Consider the following 23,721-nt stretch of genomic DNA (forward strand, 5'->3'; position numbering starts at 1 on the left):
ACTATGATTTTGTCATCACATACAGACCAGGAGCGCAGAATGGCAAGGCGGACGCTTTGTCCCGTATGGGAACAGAAGAAGAAAAAGATTCAATTAAGACACAAGCCATCATTCCAGACACCAAGATCATAGGCGTTGTTGAAACTCTGAGTGTGAAGGAACAGATATCTCGGGCCTTGTCACCAGCAAAGATGTTGGAGTGGACGCAGCAGGAAGATAATAGAGAAGTAGTAGATGGACTACCTTATCACTCAGGAGCTTTGTATTTGCCAACGTCTACATTGCAAAACCAAGTCATGAAGGAATGTCATGATCATTTGTTGGCAGGACACAAGGGAGAGCAGAAGACGATGGATTTAGTGAAAAGAAGTTATTGGTGGCCACAAATGAACAAAGACATAGAGCAATATGTGAAAACTTGTGAGATATGTGCGCAGGGGAAGTCAGAACGACAGGCACCCAAAGGATTTTTACAACCCTTACCTACTCCTCCCTATCCTTGGCACACAATCACCTTAGATTTAATAACAGATCTTCCTTCCTGTCAAGGTTACAATACTATTTTAGTAATAGTCGATGCATACACCAAAATGACACACTTTGTGGCCATGAAAGGGATTCCAACGGCAAAACAGTTAGCAACTCATTTTAGTGCTCAGGTTGTGCGGTTGCATGGAATTCCTAAGATTATTATATCAGACAGAGGAACCCAATTTGTGTCTCATTTCTGGAGAATCTTCATGAAGGCACTTGGAGTTGAGACACGTTTTTCCACCAGTTTCCATCCGGAAACGGATGGACAAACAGAACGAGTAAACCAAGAGGTGGAGCAGTACTTGCGGCTATTTACCTTAAAACAGGGTGGGGAATGGTTGGACTATTTGTGGGCTGCTGAGTTCGCTCATAACAACGCCACAAATGTGTCCACTGGTTACTCCCCGTTTTATTTGAACTATGGCAGACATCCAAATGCTACCATGCTGGATGTTTCGCTTCCAGTTCCAGCAGTTCAGGATTTGGTGACACATTTGGGTCAGGTACACAATGCAGCATCAAAAAATTTAGAACAGGCAAAGATTAAGTATAAGAAATATGCAGATAGAAAAAGGAGAGATTCCCCTCACTTAGAGATAGGGGAGGAAGTTTGGTTAAACACAAAGAACTTACGCTTGAAAGGAAATCGAAAGTTCCAGCCTCGATTCATTGGTCCTTATCCTATTGAAGCACAAATTAATCCAGTGACCTATAAACTGACACTACCTGCGAAACTCAAGGTTCACCCAGTCTTCCATGTTTCTTTGTTAAAAAAGGCAGTTCCAGGATTAAGACGAGAGAGCGCTCCACCACCTGTTCAGTTGGAAGCTGGAGTAGAATTTGAAGTTAAAGACATTTTAGATTCAAAAAGGGTGAAGAGTAAACTGTACTATTTGGTGGATTGGAAGGGCTATGGGCCAGAGGAACGCTCTTGGGAGTTAGAGTCAGATGTACATGCACCTAGGTTAGTAAGACTTTTCCATCAGCGAAACCCAACCAAACCCGGACCGGGAGGGCCTTCCTTGGTGGGGGGTACTGTCAGGATCCTTCCTAATGAACGGTCAGCAAGAGTTCTCAAAATGAGGAAACAGGACTGGAGTTTGGCTCCTTCCTGGTCCAAGGCGTGGAATTCATGGAATTCTAAGATGGCGGGCGAGCAGGACCACTGCCAGCCTAAGTTGCCAGTCTAGTGTTCTGAACATTCCAGACCGGAGTTCAGGTGAGGCGCGCGCTCTATCAGAGCTGCGCACTTCACCGAGAATTCAGCCCGAGTCAGTTAGATAAATCCTGTCAGAGTAGAAACATTGTAAAAGAAAAGTTATTTTCAGAATTCCAGAGAGTAAGGAGATATATTCCTAGAATCACCTCAGTTTAATAGTTTCCTGCAGATATTGCCACATAGATGATAACAGTTTGGCAGAAAAAGAGATTTCAGAGCGTCTCAGTCAAGACATCGCATCGCCGTTTCTGGAGCAGAGCAAGCAGTCTTCACGTTGAGAGAAAAAACGGCTTCCTCAGAGCTAAGTGACAATTAAGTCTAGACTGTTTTTTGGCTGAAATTGTATAACGCTACAGCCTGTGACAATTACTATTCAAAAGGAGTACAGTAGCGTTATAGAAGCAGATGTTTTCAAGACTCAGTAACAAGAAATAAAATACGTTCTTCAGGGAAATGTAAATAGTTCGTTTAAAAGGCAATTTAGACAATTATTTGAAGTTAAATGGAAAGGAATGCTTACCTGAATCTAGTGAGGTGAATAACTCGAGCAGGAAAAGCAGCAGTCCTTAAGAAGAAGAAAGACAAGAACTGAACTCATTATAGGATAGTGGAATCCAATACAGATGAGGTATTCACAAGCCAACTATAACAAAGGGGAAGAATAAAAGACACCAAGTTGCATAGCGTGGTAGGTTTATAGTTTTTATGTTAAAGACAGCAACACATATTCTAAGGGAGTAGCTAGAGTGGAATATTAACTGAGTCATTTCATTTTAGTGAGCCTGAACACAAAGGCAACTCCAGATAAAGAAACCCCACAGTAGAAAGAAGAGCTACAGGTCTATGCAGTCCCATGGGTATGTAGGTCTAGATATCAATAGAAGAAGGTAGATCAGAGTTAAGGTTATAGGCTAAAAAATATTTGTATGTGTTTAGTATTCACAGGAACCTAGTTTGGCTGATAAAGTCAGAGAAGGATTCACTGGAGTATCGAGGGACCCGGACCAGTCTCTTCTGTGCTTTTCTTATGGTTATTTTCGCCACTTTTCCCCTTCCCTTTTTCTGATTGCTTGGAGTTATGATTCTAATCTAGCTCCGACTGATTGGAGAGAGGGAGTTGGAAAGCAAGCATCTTCTGTTCCTGTGCAAGTCGACATAGAGACAAGAATTGGAAATTCGTGGAGCCCTGACAGGTGGCTCCTTCTGGCAGCGGAACACGGCAGGTTTATAGCCTATATAAAGGTAACTTGCTTATCATAATGAATTAATCCAGAGTACAAAAACAGGGTAAAAACGATTGAAAACAACCCGGGACATTATCTTTTTATACTAACAGGTACAGAAAGTGGAAATCAAGTCCCTTATGATATATATAAATATGGTAACCAAAACCTAGAGGAAATTGATTTTACCCCTCTGGCACAAGGTATGTACTAATGAGATTCATCATCCAATGTATCTTGAGTATGACTATTAATACGTATAAGTCACTGACATTTATATGTCCCCATTTAGAGACAGCGCAATTTTGCACATAATTACTAGCAATTTGCGATCTACCAATCGTCCGTTTTCAAAAAGCACTCTTCGTTAAACCAACGATTTCCTTCCACATGGGCAATAACTCCATCTGGAATAACAAGGTACGCATACAAAATAAGAGATAGCGTACTTCTTTTAGTGGTGGTAGTATGGGAACCGGTCTAGCATTGGATATTTTTCCAGGGGGAAGGCAAATAAAGTGTGCAATAATGAGTAAAGAATGTTAATGAACATTAAGGTAAATGTAAACAGAAAACGCAGATATAAATACATGTGGACTTAAATGATGAGCAATGATGTATAACAATATGTAAAACAATAGAGTAATCAAATCGGGCAAGTGAAATGTGATAATATACAGATGAACAAAATTGTTTGGTAACTTTGTGTTTTTAATATTTTAATTGTTTAGAATCAGTCCTGATGAAGGTGTACTAAAGAAAGCCGAAACGCTGCGTCGACCTTTTGATTCTTTGCTTGCACATATATATTTTTTATCAAAAACCATTGTGATGATCATGTCTATTGCTAAATGTTTTTAAATGTTGTTTTTAACAGAAATTGTGAATTGATAAAGTGTAATAAAATTTAAATATCGTTACCAAACACTTGTGTTGATAAGCATTAATTTGTAATACTTGTTGAAAAATCGTAATTGAATTTGTAATACTTGTTGAAGGTATCTGAAGTAACTGCGTAGAATCTGTCATTACCTGTGTCTATTCCAGAGACCATAGTGCGTAATTTCTGTATGGAATCGATAACTAATCACACAACTTTGTACCTTTGCCTTTCCCGCGGAATTGACGCCCGTTCCATTTGACCAAATTTTTTTTTAAAAATTTAATTTTAAGAAATTTTTTAATTTCAAGTTTAACAATTTTCTGCTATATTACCATGCCCATATGACCAACACTAAAATAGGACACAATCTTCTTTGTCCACCGACTTGGGACTTTTGCAAATTTTGATTTCTTCATGTTCAATCTCTCAAAATGGGTGAAAACTGGTGAGTTAGGAGCCTGCCTCCCTCCCGTCAGTAGGGATGACCCTTTTTACTAGATTTGCTAGCTGAAATGGCCTGGACACTTCAAATGGGTACATTTGAACTGCACATGACATGGTCTTGCAGACTTTCTCCTCATTTGCCACTGCTGAAGTTTTGGAAATGGCTATCCAGTCCTCATATCTTAAAGCCTTCGGTACTTACACCTGTCACCTCCCAAAAGAACTTTTTTTGGAACCCCAGTGCCTTACTTCATATCACGGATGCTTTGGCCCTCTCTAGGTTAACACACTTTGTACTAACCTTCATCGGTAATTCAATAGACTTTCCTCAGAAAGCCTTACACATTTCTAATAAAGTTCCTGTAGCAAAATCTGTGACTTCTGAAAATGCTGTTTCCCTATTCCCCAATTCTCCCATGAAACTCAGATGGGTTTTCCATCTTGTTAAAGGTCACTAACAGACTAAATGGACTCATGTTTTCTTTGCTTTAGCCTTTAACTTTCTTTTAAAGAGGGCGTCCCCCCCAAGCCAGAATCCCAGCTTGTAAATGAGTTTTGTGACCTTTTTCACCATATGGGGGCCTGAGTTCTCTTAGTGTATGTACCAGTGTGAGTAGTTAGCATATCCCTCCTGATTCCCCAATTTTTTTTTTTTACAGGTCAAGTGGAGCTATGATGAGGTGAAAGCTAAAGTAGATCCTGTTAAGAATCTATGGTCTTGCATGTTAAGACATCTGTTACCTTTATCTACCCATCACCAAGCTGCCCTATTAGTAGCTACAAATAACCTTCTCTGACTAAGAACCTACTCAGGTTTCACTTTGACATCATTTATAATACTCAGAAAATCAGCCAACATTTAGTACCCTTGTGTAAAAATGTGTACCCTTCCTGCTTCCATATCATTGAAGAAGTTAATTAGAATCAGTACTGCTAAACAACTGTGTATGATTACTGAATCAGGAAGAAGTGCTACCACCTGCGTATAAATTAGAGACGTTGTCAGGTTGGTCTGGAACTTTCAGGTTCATAGTCACCCATCACGCCTAGGTCAAAAGGTATCTGAGATGTTCTCAGAGCAAAAATCATTGCTGCTAATTAAAAACTACCTGTTAGCTTCAGGGTCATTTTTAGCACCCTATTTTGGAAATGGTGTGAAACAATTTGCTGACTGCTTGAGTCGATTTGAGGTATGTGTCGCAAAATTCTTTAGATAATTTGTATTTTTGAAATAAAAATGCTTAATGGAGTTACACCAAGCTGAAAACAAAATTAGCCTGGCATGCCATCTTCTCTTTAGTCCATCCTGCTGTTTATCATGTCGTTTACCAAAAGGTCCGAGTGGGTATTTAAATTGGAAACACTAATTTTGGCATACTGTTATAAGGTTGAGGTCAGTCTGAATGAAACTGAGTTCAAACCTTGCAAGGGCTTCAAATGCCATTTCCAAATCTCACCTAGATACCAATGATATTTGAACACTCAACATTGTCCTGTTAATTCTTCTTGACAATCTGCCCTGGAGCATCAGGCATGGCTAAGGAAATATTTTCCTGGCTGTAAAAACATGGACAGAATACTTTTTTCCTGGTATTATTGCTCTTATTTGTAAAATTTTGTGACGATTCATCGAACAAGGCCAAAGTTACTAGCAATCAATTTTTTAAAAAAGTGTTTCGTATGAACTAACCTTGTTATCTAGCCATGGGGCGTGGCCTGCTGCACCGTGGAATGGCCGCTCTTTGAGTGTCCTCTGCCGGCCGGGATAAAATCCTGAATTAATCCTGCACTTCGGATCGGTGCTGTACCGCCCAGACCCATTTCATGCAAAGATGAATGTGTGGCTTCTCTGTGGGGGGTGATCCGAGGATCTGCCTGCGCTCTGGAGCTGTGATCAGTGAGTGAAAGTGTGGGCGCTAGAGAACCAAGCGATCTTGAGGTATGCTGCCGGCAGAGAGAGCTGTAAATTGAGCCCGCGGCTGCCGCTGTGCCGCAGACCATACACTGCTGGGAGAGGTCCTGCCTGAGCACTGCTGGAGACGCCTGAAACCCGCAACGGGACGCCTCAAGGGCAGAGTGAGGAGAGCTGCTGTGGACCCACACACCACCGAGCAGAGGCGAGCATCGAGTGTAGGTTGATTACCTGAGGCTATCCGGTACACAAGCCCAGGGAAGAAGTGAAAATTGAGCCCGCGGTTGCCGGCGGGCAGTAGGCCGCTGGCGGTGGACGAATACATACTGGCTGTTAGTACCCTAGCCTGAGAAGCGGAGCTTTAAGGGTAAGCAGAGGAGGCTGGAAGATGCACACAAGCCCCCGAGCTGTGAGTACCTGCTCTATGTGAAATCCGGCGATCGGAGACACCCTGCATGTGGGCCTCTGGCCGCCATTTTGTGGCGCACGTCAACACTGTTCATAGACACTGCTCAACCCGCGGGCTTGCTGTGCCCACTATCCGGACTGTTTTGGGAGCGGAGCGCCCAAAGTGAGGATTGGTCGGTACTGGGTGCACTGTGGGTTCTGCGGGGCAGCTCCTTTATGAGACTTGCACACTGTGACCAAGTGAGACGTTGTGGAAACACCTTTCGCCTCTGATGCCGCTGATACCCTCTCTGTGGGGGAGTGGATGCATGGACGTGTACCCGCTGGGGAGCTAGGGCAATGCCATTCACAGGGTGGATTGAGTCTGGCCTCATTTTTATTGTGCCTTGTAAGGGCGTGATGCTGCCACTGTTGGGGACCAAGGGCGGATCGGCTTTATTCTTCACCACAGGTGTCACCGTGGAGGCCTGACTGTACGCCTGTGAAGTTGTCGCACGGTAATCTCATTACAAAGGAGGGGGGTTGAACCCATGCAGTCACGGGGACCTGGGCGTAGTGTGGTAAATGTAAAGAGAGGGTCCCCGTAAGGAGAACGTGTTAAAACACAGTAACACAATTAAGCAAAACAAATTCAAATAAAGGTCAAACTAATTCTTGTATGAATGTTGTCATTTATTTAACAACATTACGTTTTGACTTAGTGAAGCATTTTACAATCACTTTAGAAAGATTGAAAATTTGAAAAAGCCCCAAGTAGGGAGAGAAAGGGGAAGGAAGGAGTGGTGCTCAAAGGCTGTGAAAAAGTTAGGGAAAGTACACAGACTTAAACAGGAGGTAAGTATTTACAAACTTCAAATCAGGAATTGGAGTTATTCCAAAAACCAACAGCCTATATAAATTATGGCAAATGTTGAAAAACCAATTCAACTAAGGACATTCTACGGTCACGTATATAGTTAAGTGTAATCCAAGGGATGTGCCGGACGGCCCCAAACTCCGCGTAGTGTCTGACGGAGTTCTGTGGACACGAGTCGTACTGAAGGGATCGCGCCTCAGTTTACATGCTGCAAGATTTGTTTGTGACAGCACTAAGTCGGCAACTTTCAACATGGCGTTTGCCGCCGGGACCTGCCGTTTTCTTTCCACCTAAGAGCTGCGTGGACTTACATAAGTCAGTAACCCGCCACCTTTTTTGACTTAAAGTGTTTTTCCTTCTGGATCTGTCACCCACAATAATTTCCCTTATTGTGTTGCAGCGCTCACACGTGACCGTAATTAACTGCAACCTTCTTTGTGGATATACCCATTGTGCATCAAGTCGCCAATTAAAGATTTGGCGGACGCCAGACAGATCTGAAGCAGACTAGCACGCCGCCCACAAGTCGTGGCAGCGCTTGACTTCGCTGATATATGTTTATGGTGTCAGGTCTACAAAACTAAAGATTTGGCGGACGCCAGACAGATCTGAAGCAGACTAGCACGCCGCCCACAAGTCGTGGCAGCGCTTGACTTCGCTGATATGTTTACGGTGTCAGGTCTACAAAACTAAAGACAGGACGGCCCCATTTCGTCCCTTCCCCCACTGTTATTGTCCTGATGAAGACCCCGGAAAAGGACTTAATTTAGCCTACATATAGGGGTCGAAACGTCGACGACTCTCCATTTTGGACGTCCGGCACATCCCTTGGATTACACTTAACAACCTAAGCATCACTGGAATTCCGGAGACTACCGCCATATCTAAAATGTAGACCTACATCATAGATCTGCTGCACGAACTGTTTGACCCCCATCTCTCCTCGGTTTTTGTGGTGGAGAGAGCTCATAGATCGCTAGGACAAAAACCTCCTCTTGATGCGCCACCCAGGCCTATCATAGCAAAACTTTTAAATTAGCAGGACAGAGTCCTCGTGCTCAGCATGGCTTGGGAGAAAGGCCAGCTCATGCATAACGGGAACAATATCTCCCTTTACCCAGACTTCACTCCGGCGGTGCAGGCAGCACAACAGGAGTTCCTCCCGGCAAAACACATTCTTTTGCAGGCACAGATCCAATATTCCCTGCTGAATCCAGCCAAAAATCAAAGTTTTGTTAGATGGAACTGCCCACTTTTTTACAGATGCAAAGACAGCACTGAAATTTGCCAAGCATGTAGGAGGGAAGAAGAATAAAGGAAATCGTGAAGTTGCAGGGGCAACAGGAGATCATCTTAGTGATAATGAATAATCTGGGTATCGTATTATATGCATACTGACCATGTTACACTGCTAAGATATGGGTCCTACGCTCTGTCAATTTAGTTATTACTTCATGATTTGTTGCACCTCGACACGCTGATTCTTACTGTTCTGTACTGCTGCAGCCTTGGGCATATAGCGCCATCCGCAGAACTCCCGGCCACCTTGTACGAAACAAGGTAGTTTGCCGGTGCTGCTACGCCCCCATGGGAAGATTCCCCGTTTTGATCAGTACTCATTTGTGGTTTTCTCTATGTAGGTTGGGTATTCTGTAACATGTTAGGGGGGTTGGAGTGGGTGGGGGTGGAGGGGAGGGTTTGTTTCACTGTTCATTGCCAGTGTAAATGTAATTTGGTGTCTAGACTATGTCATCCTCGATGGGAGTGAGTCACGTCATTGCTACACATAATGACTCTGTAAGTGAGCCACACGCATATGTCAGTTAACACATAAAACTGCCTCACTTGGAATGTTCGAGGGCTTAATGATGGTAGAAAATCTCGATTGGTTCATGTCTACTTGTCCCGACATAATGTAGATATATGCTTACTGCAGGAGACACATCTAAACATCACGCCATCGCAGAGACTCCGCCATAGCAGATGGGGACATATTTACTCCTCAGTATAAAATTATGCACTGGGGGTTGCTGTGCTGGTCAAACCTGGGTTGGACTGGAAGGAAGTGTTGGTACATGGGGATCCGGAGGGCAGGTACGCCTTGATACAGGGGATTCTGTGTGGTGTATCCATAGTTATTGTGGCCGTGTATGGCCCAAATGTCGACTCCCCTGAATTCTTTAACACTGTCTGGACGAAAATCAGGGTGACTGGCTGCAGTACGATTTTATGGGGGGGGGGGACTTTAATGCCATCCTAGATGACAAACTAGACAGGCAGGGAGCTGCCAGGACTGTACACCCGGCGGCCTAGCACCGCCCTGAAGGCAATAATGACTGACGGAGGTATGATTGACATATGGCGCAGTATGCAACACTCACTCAGGGAAGGCACCTGCATTTCTGATCACCACAGTGCATTGTCTCCCTTCGATTATTGGTTTGTATCTCGAGATGTGGCAACTTGGATCATTGGCGTAGAGCACATGCTGTGTTCCCTATCTGACCACTCTCATTGTTTATTGAAATTAATGATCCCGAACTTGCCTAGGTGTGCTTTCTCCTGGCGTCTCCTGCCGCACGCTCTCCTTAATGAAGCCTTTAAAGAGGAGATTTGGACGGATATCACTGAATACTTTGAGCTGAACACAGGTTCGGTAGGCACTGAGGCTTCACTCTGGGAAGCATTTAAAGTTGTCATTAGAGGCCAATGCATAGCTAGACAGGCGGTGTGTTGAAGGCCATAAGAGGCACACTCACATCCTTAGAGGCTAGTATAAAGGAACTTGAGGAGCAGTGTTATGCCACCGGCGATCCGGAAACCACTGGCCTGCTGAAAGCCAAGTTATTAGATTATTCTGAGGAAGCGCAGCGCGAGGTAAAGTTCCTAGGTAAATATGCAGAGGCTAGGAGAAATGGGGAATGGGAAAGGCTGGGTCGCATGCTGGCAGTTATGATCAGGCCACCTAGATCCACAACATTGATTCACAAAATACACAGCGCACCAGACACCACAATCAGGGGCCAGGTAGAAATTTTAAATGCCTTCTCCGGTTTCTATTCCAACCTTTACACTACCACCCAGGAAGCCTCTCCCGAAGGGATGCAGTCTTTTATGGACTTGATTGCACTAGTCTAGTTTAATAACAATCACAGGAAATATATGGATCTCCCGTTCACCACGGAGGATGTCGCCCAGGGTATAACGAGCCTGCCTCTCAATAAGGCCCCCGGCACGGATGGCCTAACCACAAATTTTTATAAAACGTATGTTGAAGAGCTGGTGCCCAGACTGCTGCCGGTGTATGAGGAGGCCTTGGAGGAGGGAATACTGCCCAAGACCATGAGAGAAGCCATAATCACTACTTTGTTGAAGCCCGGAAAGTCAGAAACGGAGATGGACTCCTACAGACCTCTCTCCTAGATAAATGTGGATGTTAAAATATTGGCCAAGCTGATCGCTAACCGGTTACAGCGACTGCTGCCTATGATAGAGCTTCCTGACCAATCAGGGTTTATCCCGGGGAGATCAACCTCACACAACATACGAACCATATTTTCAACTGTACACTATTTATACCCAGAAGTTCATGCTGCAGTTGTGTTTCTAGACGCCACTAAAGCATTTGATACCCTCAAGTGGCCATATTTGTTTGCCATATTGGAGCTTATGGGTTTCAGTCTGCTCTTCATTAACAGGATTCTATTACTGTACACCCTACCCAGCGCCAGGATCAGAGTGAAGGGATTAGTATCTGATCCCTTCCCAATATCTTGAGGCACGAGGCAGGGATACCCCCTCTCCCCGCTTTTGTTCGCAATAGCAATGGAGCCCCTGGCTGCCTGAATCCGACAACATCACACAGCACGAGGCATAGGATTCAGCTCCAGGAGCCTCCTTATATCACTATATGCAGACGATGTGACCCTCTATCTTGTCAACCTGGAAGACAATCTAGACCTAGTTCTGCTGGAATTTATTTGATTTGATGGCCTGGTTGGGATTCCTGTGAGCTGGTCAAAATCGGGGATATTTCCCCTGACGGATAATACACCACAGGTTTCTTCTGAATATCCTCGAAAATGGGAAGCAGAAGCAGTCAAATACCTGGGTATATTGATAAGCCGGGATGTTCAGGAAATTTGGAATCTAAACTATGGGAGAGCTGTCATGTGGCTGGAGGAGAAGGTTAAGATATGGGCGAGGCTGCCTCTGTCCCTTACTGGGAGGATAGCCTTGGCTAAAATGGTCATTTTACCCAAATTCCTGTATTTATTTGCAAATATTCCCATCCCCCTAACATCGCAATTTTTTAATACTCTCAAATCACATCTTGTCTCTTTGGCATGGACAGGCTAGGGTCTCCTGGGATATGTTGACACTTCCTTTGCGACAGGGTGGCATGGCTGCCCCAGAAATGCACCTTTATGCGCTCTTCGCCCAGGCCCAATTTTTACATTTTTGGGTCCACCCGACCCTCTTTCAACCCCACGTAGCAGTAGAGCAAGATTCTGTTGCGCCTGTCCCACTGAAAGTAGCCATTTGTACACTGGCATGACGTCCACAGGGTGATATAGACTCCACTGGAACACTGCGATGGGTATGGGAGGAGCTACACAGAAGGGCGAGACAACACATTTACGCCCCCCCCCCCCCGGACGGCGGATGAGGGACAGGCTGTGCCCTTCGCCAAACTATTCTTTTCTTATATCACAGACTACGTGCGGCGTGCCGTGCCTTTAGCAGCGACTTTCCGTCGGTTCCCCCAGTTTTACCCGCATTGGAAAACCTGGTGGGATCCCCCTCCCCCCCGCAAATTGGTTACCAGACTCTATAAATACATGCAGAACACAGCCCCAGTGGTCAAGGCCAAATCCTTGCAATACTGGAATGATGACCTTCCTACCCCACTAACTGAAGCACAATGGGAATTCTGTTGTGGACAGCTTACAGAACTCTCTCCTAACTACAGACTACATCTGATTCACTTTAAATACTTACACAGACTCTATAGAACACCCATTAGCTTGCATAGGATGGGACTCAGAGAGGACAATGCCTGTTGGAGATGTGGGTTCTCCTCAGCATCGTTTTTACACGTGGCTTGGTCCTGTCCGGTGCCTACAGATTACTGGTCTAAGATTTTTATTTCAGTGAACCAAATTGTTGGAAGGTCGGATATTCCATCTCCCATGCTAGGCATATTGGGATATGTCAAAGAAACTCCTCCCAAATCACGTCAATTGCATGCATTGCTTTTACTATTTGCCAAAAGACGGGTGGCGGTACATTGGGATAGGAGGAGGGCGCCGTCAATCAGAGGTTGGCTTGGCGATGTCGCCTATGGTCACACACAATTGAATACATTCTGCAAGCTCATGCCACCCACTTCCCGTCCTCGCGACATCTGGAGCCTTTCCTGCAATGGGTACAGATACTGAAGGGGGTTGCTGAAGCCGGAGAGACTGTACATGTGCAACCCTTGGAGTAGTTGGGGACGATAAATGGTTATTACATATTCAGTGGCAGACCTTTATTTCTTATACCTTGTGAAAGGTGGGGACAGGTGGTTATGTATATATAGGGTTGTATGTCTCTTGTCATAGCTCCATGATGTTGTTGCTAGGATTTCTGCTCATACACAACTGTGCACAGAGACCTAGGACATTAGTGAATTGTGGTGTACCAGAAACTCACCTCAGTACCTAGAAAACCCCAACCAGCTAGCAAACAGTGTCACATTAGCTCTTCGTCCTTTAGCAAAGTAACCAATAATTAGACAACATAGAACATGCGACTTAGGACCATCTCAGGTATGGTGGTAAGTGAGAACACTCTTTTGTTATACTCTCATACGAGTCCACAACAGGAGTAAAAAAGAGACACAGTAAGGTTAAAATATTTATTTTAACGACGTGATCTCATGCGCAGTATTTTAGTCAACATAAGCAGACATATGATTAAGAATAATTTGGTCAGCATGGTTACAATTCCATAAAATACAGAATGAGGAATCATATCACAATGGTATTGCAAACAGTTTATATAGCGCCTAGTTTTAACACCCTCCCTATATAGGAACTATGGGCCAGATGTAGGTAGCTAAGTACCGGTCGGTAATTGCCGAAAATCGGTCGATTTCCCGTTACCGACCTGTATTTAGCCCTTCCCAATGTAGGAGGCTGTAAATAAGGATTCGGTAATTTACTGATTCCTTATTTTCAGGAATCGGTAAAATACTGATTCCTTATTTTAAGGAATCAATAAATTACCGAATCCTAAAACCTATGTAGGTAGCACTTAAGTGAGTGCATTTTTGCTTTAAGGATTCGTTATTTACCACCAACTACAAGTTGGTGGTAAATACCGAATATCTTTAAAAAAAATGTTTTTGCTTTTTTCAAAGTGCCATGTGGCAGGCATACGAGGCATGTATGTGCGCCACATGTGCACACATACACGATTCAGGGGTGCAACAGGGTGTCAATGTGACACCCTGCCACCCTTGAATATGCTCCCGCAATTACTGATTCGGTAATACCGAATTGGTAATAGTGAATGGCTTCCCATTCATTCCTATGGGCCTCCAGGCCCATAGGAATTAATGGGAATTATTCCTTATTACCGAATCGGTCTTACTGATTCGGTAATAAGGAATATTATAGAATCAGTAAATTTTACCGATTTCTTTTTACCTACATCATATTGACCGATTCCTAAATACCGAATCAGTAAGATTCGGTATTTACGAATCGGTAAATTGAGATTACCTACATCGGCCCTTAGTATTATAAACTAAAGGTATCTTGGGCTTGTTTTGGGGGGCCCCATTACCTTTCCGCTCAGTAAGTGTAAATTACATCTGGATCAGCAAAGCTCTCCGGTATACCGGTAATCATTAACCGGGAACCCCCTCGGGTGGTTCTACCGTGAGGTACTCTCTCTATCCTTCACACTTTTTTGTGGGTGAAGTATATGTGGCCCTGTGTGATTTCAGAACCTATACACATCCTGACCAAAGGATTTATGTTATTTGACAAATCCCTGGGGACACTAATGATAAGGGGTCCCTATTTCGTTGGTCTTCCATGTGGATGTATCACATGCTATGATAACCTTGACGGCTCAGCACTCACTGTACAGACCGGGGGCACGATGAATGTCTAGGAATGTCGAAAAACAAACCTTTTCTCATGTGTAGACCTTCGTGAAAGCTAACTTGCAAAAACAGCTGTGCAGTGTTGTGTGCAAAAAGCAGCAAAAGGTAAAATGGCGTTTAAACTTCTAATAAGCCATGCTAACATAACATGCATGCAAAAGGAGGCCCTAAACCATACTACAATGTTTTAATTTTGAATACTCGTATATAAATAGTCTGCTGTCGGGGGACCCTCGAAGCTATTTATCTGTTGATTATGTGTACCTTTACTGTAAGCATGACGTGACCAACTATTGAATATTTGTACTAATGTATGACTTATGTTTGCACCAAGTCTCACGGTCGATGTAAAAAGAAACTGGCTTGTTCTGATGTTGTAATGTTTTGTATTTTAACAAAATGCTAATAAAAAAACTAAAAAAAAACTTGTTACCTAGCCAAAAGCAATTTGCCTAGGATTTCACAGAATGGTAAATGTCAGAACAGGTTCGAACCTAGGGCTCTTGCTGCTATTCACCAATATAGCCACTTCATGCATAGCCTTCCAGGGACGCTTCTTAACCTTTTGTAAAACAAGACTTTTCACAAGTGGCTGGTACCAGTGCGAAAGCTCACAGATGGGCTCAATTTCCATACTTACCCAGAGTCATTGAAATAAGCGCCCCTTGCAAGGGCATTTAGTTTATGATGGATACTTCTAAGTGCAGATTCCGCACCTTTTGAATATTTCCCATGGCATCAGAATAGATCCAGAAAATATTAAACAGTACCCTTGTGTGCTGGCAGCTCTATGTTGACGTCATTCCACACCAGCAGTGATATGAGCGGGCCTGTGTAGGTGTCACCCATGCACACTGACCTCAGTTCATTTCTTTCTGTTCCAACAGACATGGACCTTGAGCTACTCCTCTCCCATGACGTATGCTTTTGACTTTTTTCAGCTTTTCTATAGTGTGCTAGGGATTCACCTCCTAAATCTATAGGATTCATACAGTGTGTAGAATGTTGCAAGCAAATATCTGTGACTGACCCACATGTTTTTTATCTGTGGTCAGGCCCCAACTCCAAGGCCTGACGTGAATGTGCCTTGATGCACCCTAAGGCAACCCATGAATGGGAAGCAATGTTGTTTGTGGTAAAGCACCACAAAACCTCACGTTGAGACCAGTCAAGGTCCAGAACCCAGTCCCAAACCTGCTTCTGAGGCCAGTACGAGGCAAGTTGTTGTTGAGGTCAACATCCTCAAATAAGTGCAAGAAATGGTACAAGTAGTCCAAGCAGGACTCTGCCCCCTTCCTCCACTCTCGATCTCCCGAGGGGATCAATGTATCTGTAGGTTGTGCTCCCAAAGTCATCCCACTTCAGACCGGAATCCGACCCTTCTCCCGTAGGAACCTGAATTTCCTGGTCCATCAGCTATGCTGATGCAAATCAAGGAATTCCGTGCCAGCTCTCTCTGCAGGTTCCAAGGCCTCTGAGCTGGGCCTCTACTGGCGAATTGGCCCTTGGCGACAGATTGGGCCCTCTGGGTTCATCCCGGACTGACCTGTGCACCGGTTCCCTCTCAGGGGCCACAACCCACATCGGAATGCTACCAACTGACGCTGGTACCATCAACTCCGGGCAATGATGGCCAGCACATAGTTCTGTCTGAGACAGCACCACCCGACGTCTATCGAGGCGGCAAGCTGCTTTAACTGTGCCACAGCCGCTTAGTCAAGCTTCTGACACAATGTCATTGTCCTCCAGAAGGGCCATGTCCTACATGAATTGTTTGATATGGACTCAGTCAGTGGCTATGATGCTGGGGACAAGTTTTCCCAGCCTTATCAGGAGGATACTTGATAAAAGGATCTCCAGAACGCCAATGGTCTGAATACCTCCCCAAACACTTGACTGGTGTTGTCTTTTGACCCTGCCATGGAGGAAAGCACCTCCTTCGCCATGGTTGTGCAAAGGCCATTAGAAATTCTCAATCTTTAGCTTTCTACCCAGGAAATATACACCCATGTTTTTGCAGGTGCTTCAACCTGCCTAAAGCAGTTCTAATCTACTTTTGCCTTTTAATGAGGCACTTATGGGCACACTTTTGGGGACCAGGGCCATGCCATGTTCAGGCCCCCATGTTAATTGGAAATTTGCCAGGTGCCATTGTGTTGCTCTAGGTAATGTAGACTTCATTACCCAACACCCTACTCCCGAGAGCCTCTCCGTGCAGGCTTCAGCCAGCAAAGTTCTACCAAATTTCTTCCTGACTTCTCTCCATGGCAGGGAATCCAAGAGAATATAGTCCTTTGGGAAATGGCCCTTCTCCTCTGTGAGTTTGTCTCTCTTCTCTGTGAATGCCAGCTGCCTTCTAGGCCACTATTCTCACATCTTGTGGAATTCCATGGCTTAGGTTCTCCCCTGGTTCCAGATCAGGGAATGCAGGATGGTTGTGATGCAGCAAAACATTCTATCTGTTATGGATGGAAACTGCTGATTCACTTAGTGGAGCTACAGGCACAAGTGAAGCAGTTTGCAGGCACACCAGGATGCTGTCCACTGTATTGTGAGGGTCGTTCAGGAAAGTCTCATGAACATGCCATTTGACGGTTACTGTCTTTTGGGAAAAAATAAATTAGGCCCTGGAGCTCTTTAAAGACAGCAGTGCCCCTGGTCTTTTTGCAACCTAACCTCCAGACCCCCCAACACTCACACCATCATTTTTGCCCCCTCTGGCTCATTTGTTTCACCTCAGGGAGAATGGCCAATGTCAGCACGTTTGTGCCTTGAAGTTTCCAAGACGTCTACGTCTCTCACTTCAAGATGCATTCCACGTTGAGTGGATCTCAAGACTACTGTATGCCTTCCTGATGATACCTCTTCTGCACCAAGCTTTAAAGAAGAGCAGGACTGACTGGGCACTAGGCATCCTAGTGGCCTTGGATTGGGCATGGAGAGTGCGATATCCCGAACTCCTGGCCATAAGCATCTGTCTTCCTATCAGGCTGCCTCTTCAGGAGGATCTTCTGTTGCAGCAGTGGTGCAGAGTTCTGCATCAGAACCTGTGCTCCCTAGACCATGTTTGGAGCTGGAGCAGTAACAAATGATGGTGTTCAGCCTTCCTCCGACAGCAGTAGGTGTCATCTTAGCATCCAGGTGTGCCTCAAGCAAATCTGCATAGGCCTACCAGGGAGATAATTTTGTAGCCTGGTTTTAAACAGATGAACCCACTCTCATAAGTTTTGTTGTTTGTGGTCCAGGTTACATGTTGGATAGTTTGACTTTTTTTATAGTTGGTGGACCAACCTTCATTATTCAAATCAACAGTTGTGGTACGTTTCCACCAAGGTTTACAATATATGTTCCACCCTTCTCCGTTTGTTATGCCCCAGTGGTATTTAAGCTTGGTCCTCACATTCCTCATGTGCATCTCCTTTGAGCCTCTTCACAGTTGTTCCGTCCAGCTCCTTACCCTCAGTACAATTTTTCTTGTTTCCATTATTTCGGCCTGGCGAGTAAATGAGTTGCAGGCTCAGTCTGTCAACCCACCCTAAACCACTTTCTACCCAGACAAAACTTATTCTGCTGAATCGAGCCTCCTTCCTTCCGAAGGTAGTGACCCCCTTTCTTGTTGGTCAGAGCCTTACTCCAATGTTCTTTGCTCTGGCTCAACCCTATAAGGAGAAGGAGAGACTTTACTGGATGAACCTAAAAAGGGGTGTCAGCGTCTACATTGACCATACCAGAGAATACAGAGTAGACGATTCACTCTTTATCGGATTCAGTGGAGCAAAGAAAGGCAAGGCTGTACAGAAAAGGACTATCTTAATAAGATTGCACTCTACATTAAGATCTGCTATGCACTTTCCTGAAAGCAGCCCTCTGGTGGTTTTCAAGCTTATACTATTAGAGCCAAGGCTGTTACCACTTCTTTGGCATGCGGCATGCCTGTTCTGGATATTTGTCCGGCTGCTATGTAGGCGTCACTCTATATGTTCATGAGACTCTACTGTCTGGACAGTCTGGTCTGCAGAGAAGGGCATTTTGCCACTCGGACCTTTTGGTTTGAGTTAGTTCACAGACCTACCTTCTGGAAGGGTACTGCTTCAGTACTTATTCAAAAGCGGAGGCATCTGTGGTTCGAAGTCTCTATCAGAATAGCAAGTACCTTACCATCCGTAACTCTCTTTCTTGCAGAGATAACCTAACTGTAGGTTCCTCATCGAACCCCCCCACCCTCCCTCCCCCCGCCTCCCCGTTCTGTGCACTGGACTCTTTCATCTAATAAGATACCAACTTACTGATCTGCACACTGGATATGATTGATTTTGGCTCCGCGGCTACAAGTGTAGATGGGCCAGAAAGCAACTGATGTCTGCGCACATAAGTGGCACCTATGAAGGCCCATGCACGTCACATCTGGAACAGAAAAGATGACGTGGAGCTGCTAAAGATTATCTGGATCCAGTCTAACGCCTTGGAGACTATTCAAAATGTGAAGAATTGCAGTTAGATAGAGTCTGTACCAGAAAGAGCATTACTGAGGTAAATTACTTGTTCTATATTAACATCTGTTAAAACAGCACCTGCAAAATTAGTTTCTGCACGTGCAGTGAAAAATAAACATTCGTTTTTATCAGATTCTTTTCTTCTTGCAGCTGCGTAATCAACCTGCTGATCTCCTAAGAACATCCCTTTTGGAATCTGAAAGTGCTTTTATTGGTGAGTTTACAGCTTTGGTGTTCCAGCATTGGTTGTATTGTACAATGTCATTTTTTTACAAATATTAACATAGACCTGTTGGAAAATTAGGTAAAAAAGCTTTCAATGAGTAAATGTATGTATGTCAATGGATATAGATTCCGAAAGTAATCAAAATATATGTTTGCAGCAAGTGTAGCTTTGAACACTGCTTGCATCTAGTGTTTGACGTGGATGTTACATTTTGGTTTTCTTCAAATGTTTCAGCTTCGAAATGACTTGTAGTCCCTCTCTGAAACCCACAATGCCCTAAAACAAAGAAACCACCTTTTCCACAGTTTGGTTAAGGCATGCTTATCAGAACTCTGGGACGTTGAGCTACAGAAGAGCAGCCTTTCGACTTCAGTCATTGGAATTGCCTCCAACGAGCGAGACTGTGGCGTTATAGAGAACATGCACTTCGAGTTTTACCTAAATATAACTGCAACCCATGTTCAGACAAGCATAGTGTCTGTAACCCAGTGTATTGAGGAATCGGACTGCCTTCCCTGCCAGGCCTTCTAAAGAAGAAAATCATCTGTTCCAGGAGAAACAATTGGTGGGCACACTTCACAATGTAGCGCTAAAGCACTCCTGAAACATCAACCGAGACTTGTATTGGGATCTTCAAGGGGACATACTCTGACATAGAGATAGGCTTCCCAGGAGGCCACAGGAATGGGAGTTCAGAGTATGTCTCAGAGGAAACCGAATTTGGTGACCAGCCTTCTTTAGAGTCCCCAGTGAAGCTCGTTGGAGGTTGAGTCGTCGTTGTTCCGCTTGGAGGAGCCCTATCCGGCGTCTCCTTCGGCGCCAGATGGTAATGACATCCTGCCTCAGGCGGCGGACTCTACTGCGGTACAAAAGGGGGTGCTGATGGACGCAGCATCTGAATCAATCAAACACTCACACCCAGTCAAAAGATCTGGGTTTAATCCATCACCGTTTTTTAGCCCACTCTGCCACCCCAGTTCAGACATGGCTATATGCAAATCAGTCTGACCCTGTGCCTCATGGGAACAGTCCAGCCCGAACTGCCAAGCCATGTCTTCCCTGGACCGGAAACAAGCTTCCGAGGACCGGTTTCTGGCATTCCACTGCACCAGACAGGCGTTGAGTCACGGATTCGTCTTCGGACGCTCCCCCCTTCTCCAGAGGTTTGTGCCTACTGGTGTCATCCTCCCCGGAGTCAGACCGCTGCCTGGTGGCTTTTTCACTGGCGTCATTGAAGGGCGGCTCCTTGCCATTCCAGAGGCCAAGGTGTTCGCCGGAGGAGCAACAGGTCCCCCACTCTTCGGTTCCTTCTGACTTCAGGTCTGGCCTTTGCCCACCTCGCTTGTCTTCGGGGACGGCCGCCTTAGTTTACTGCTGTCGCCCACGGAGGAGCTGCTTTCTCCACCACGGGGACCTACGAAGGCAGGTGCAGCCTTCGCTCACGCAGTGTCCACGGCTGTGGGTATTCTGCGCATGGGTGACCCGGTTGCTCATTTCCCGGTGGACCATCTCTTGGAGGTTCTCCACCAGGGCTCTGGTAGGATGGAGCTGTTGCTTACCTTTGAGGGTTCGCTCCTTTCTTCCCTGATGGGGGTTTGGAGGCGCCCCGTCTCAGGGGATCCAGTGCCTCCACACCTTCTGCACTGTTGCCTTCCGGCGCTGCGTGACCTGGCGTGTCTTTCCCTCCACCCCTCTGCCTCAAGTCCACTGTTGGAGACTGCTTTTCCATCCCTGCCGCCATTGTTGACTCCACCATCCCGGGAGGCCCGCTGGCTGGACTCTTGGGGGCGCAACATGTTCACCTCAACCAGTGCTGCCCTACGGGCCCTTAACAACTTATGTGTGTTGGCTAGGCCCACCTCTTGTTTGAGGGACTCGGCTGAGTCCTTGGGATCCGCCGCTTCACAAGAGACTGTTCAGGTAGTTTACGGCATCATGTGTTTGATGGCCGGGAGCTAGCAGCGTTTATTCTCCGCTCCGCTCTGAACATCTCCGAGGTGCTGGGCCCTCCGTTGCCATGCTTGGCTTCGGGAGGGCGTGTTCCATGAAAATGTTTGGGAGCGACTGATTAATCTTGTATTCGATGGCACCTTGTTATTTCATGCCCCAGCTGACTCCACCATCCAAAGGTTCTTGGCAGGGCTCTGTCCTCCTCCTCCTCCTCCTCCTCCTCCTCCTCCTCCTCCTCCTCCTCCTCCTCCTCCTCCTCCTCCTCCTCCTTCTCCTTCCCCCTCGCTCTTCCACCTCCTCCTTCCCCCTCCTCAGTGACTGATGAGTTGAGCTGGTTCTGGACCTTCTCTTGGGCCGGTTGCCCGTGCTGTGGGGTGCGTTTTATGGCCATTCGAGTCCTCTTGCTGGAACTGTGGCGTTGTTGGCTGCTGGACGACCCCTTTGTTGACTGTGTGTTTTTGCTACAGTTGTCTGCATAGACTTGGCCCTGAGATTAGGCCTTCTGTTTTTGTCTTGGGCTGCTTGATAAGCCTTCCACAGGGGTTTTTTCCCCGTGGCTCTTTCATTTTTTCCTCTGCTGCGGAAGTTCCTTTGAAAGAGGGTTCCCAGGCCTCTTGGGACTTAACTTACCCTATGTGGGGTAGTGGTAGCTGTTATATAGCTTGCGCTCTGCCAGGGAGTTCGGGTCGCCTCCGGCCTCTGCTCTCCATGGCTTTTATGTATGTTGCTGACGCTTCTTTAGGTCGTGGGCGCGGACCCCTCGTAGTAGTGTGTCCGGGCGTTTCCTCAGTTTCATGCTCCTGTCCTGGAGGCCGAGTGGTTCTGTGTTTCTCCCTTTGTCAGGCGTAGCCTGCCCGATCTTCCTGGGGCCCCGGGCTGTTCTTCCTGCTTCCGGCGGCTTATTGCTGCTGGAGCCGCTCTGTCTGGTCTGTTGCCTTCCGTCTATGGTGGGCTCGCCTTTTTTTCCCTTGTTTCCTTGGGCCCTCTAGGCTTTTCTTCTTCCTCTTCCTTGTCTTGGCATTGGATGGAAGCTCTTTTGCCTTGTAGGGACGTGGGGTGCTTCGGCCTCTCTGGACTTGCCCTTGGTTCCTCTGTTGAGGGTGAAAGGGCTTCTTCTAAATTCTTTCTTCTTCCAACATCCCTGTTGGGGTCGGTGGTGTTCTGCTTGTGGGCCCCCCTCCCTTGCCTGGGGGGACGGGGCTCTTCGCCCTGTCCATGGGACTAGTTCCCTGTTGGCCTCTCTGTTATGTCCAGGCTGGTGGGGTCCTTCCGCAGACTCTCCTTCCAAGTGGGTATGGCTAGGGTATCTATTCTACGTTAAGGAATCTGCGGCTAGTAGTCTCTATCAGATGTACGAGTTACTCACCTTCTAGCCGCAGATTCCTTGACGGCCCGCCCTTCCTCCACGTTCTGTGAGGAGCCTTTGGCTTGCCCTTCTGCACTCGCCTCCCGGTGGATGGCTATGATGAGTGCGTGCATTCTTTCGCTCTTTTGACAAGGCGTTGTCTTGCTTTTGTTTCTTCCTATTCTGGGCACTGTAGAGGCTGGATCTATAGGTTCTCCTGTGCTCCTCTGCTCTGGTTGTTCCGGGATTGAGGCTGGCCTTCTTTCATCTCTCCTTTCCCTCCCTCTTGTTTCTGAAGGTCCTGGCCCCTCTGCTACCCTCTGGGTTTGGGTCATTTGGCCGTGCCCTGGCTCCCTTGAAGGGGGTTGTCGCACTCTGTGCTGGGGTTGCCTTGGAGGTCTGTAGTCCCCTGACTTGTCTTGAAACTGGCTCCCCTTCATGGGTCTTAGTCAGGGTTGTAGTCCTGCTACATGTTGGCATGACATTTTGCATATGTTCATTGTCTTAAGGGGGTACTGTTTTCATGACTGGCAGGGTGGGTGCTCAGGGCTGTGCTCTGTTTCTTTTTTCCCTGTTTTTGTGTGTTGCAGTGTTGGCACTGCTCCTTATGGTGTTCTTCGTCACCATTCCCTTTTCTGTTCCATTTTTCTGCTGTTTCGCACACTGTTCCCATGCTTCCACAGTTTCTCTGCTGACTCCGCGTTGTGGTGCGGAAAAGTTCTCCGAAGAAAACTGACATAGGCGCGCCGGGGTGGAACTTATGTGACCTCGCTGACGTCACGTACGCGGAGTACGCATGGGCGGAGTCGCGTGGAACAACCCCCTCCCCCGGCGCGCAGGGATGCTGTGGCAAAAAGTTTTCCGGGACCAGTCTCACACCTGGGGATAATTCTACGTTAAGGAATCTGCGGCTAGAATCGTCTCTACCAGATACATCGTTACCGAAGGTAAGTAACTCGTACAATAGGGGGAATGCACTTGACCAGCAACTGTTCCTTGGGCTTATGAGTTTCACAGTGCTTACACAGCTTTGCTTTATTATTTGATGAGATGACAACTGTGTTCATTG

The 23,721-nt window shown here is 46.1% G+C and overlaps 1 protein-coding gene across 6 annotated transcripts in view; it reads left to right on the forward strand.

The window, feature by feature from the left end:
* The window catches only part of CSPP1 (centrosome and spindle pole associated protein 1), a 1,363,238-nt gene that overhangs the window by 1,222,928 nt on the left and 116,589 nt on the right, over window positions 1–23,721 (forward strand). For all 6 annotated transcript variants that reach the window (XM_086965839.1, XM_086965840.1, XM_086965843.1 and 3 more), the window contains one exon: window positions 19,282–19,345. In XM_086965839.1, the coding sequence (XP_086821965.1) occupies window positions 19,282–19,345 (64 nt within the window). The remainder of the gene's footprint in view (window positions 1–19,281; window positions 19,346–23,721) is intronic.

Source organism: Lissotriton vulgaris, chromosome 4_1 (assembly GCF_964263255.1).
Source record: "Lissotriton vulgaris chromosome 4_1, aLisVul1.2, whole genome shotgun sequence".
Classification (NCBI taxonomy): Eukaryota; Metazoa; Chordata; class Amphibia; order Caudata; family Salamandridae; genus Lissotriton; species Lissotriton vulgaris.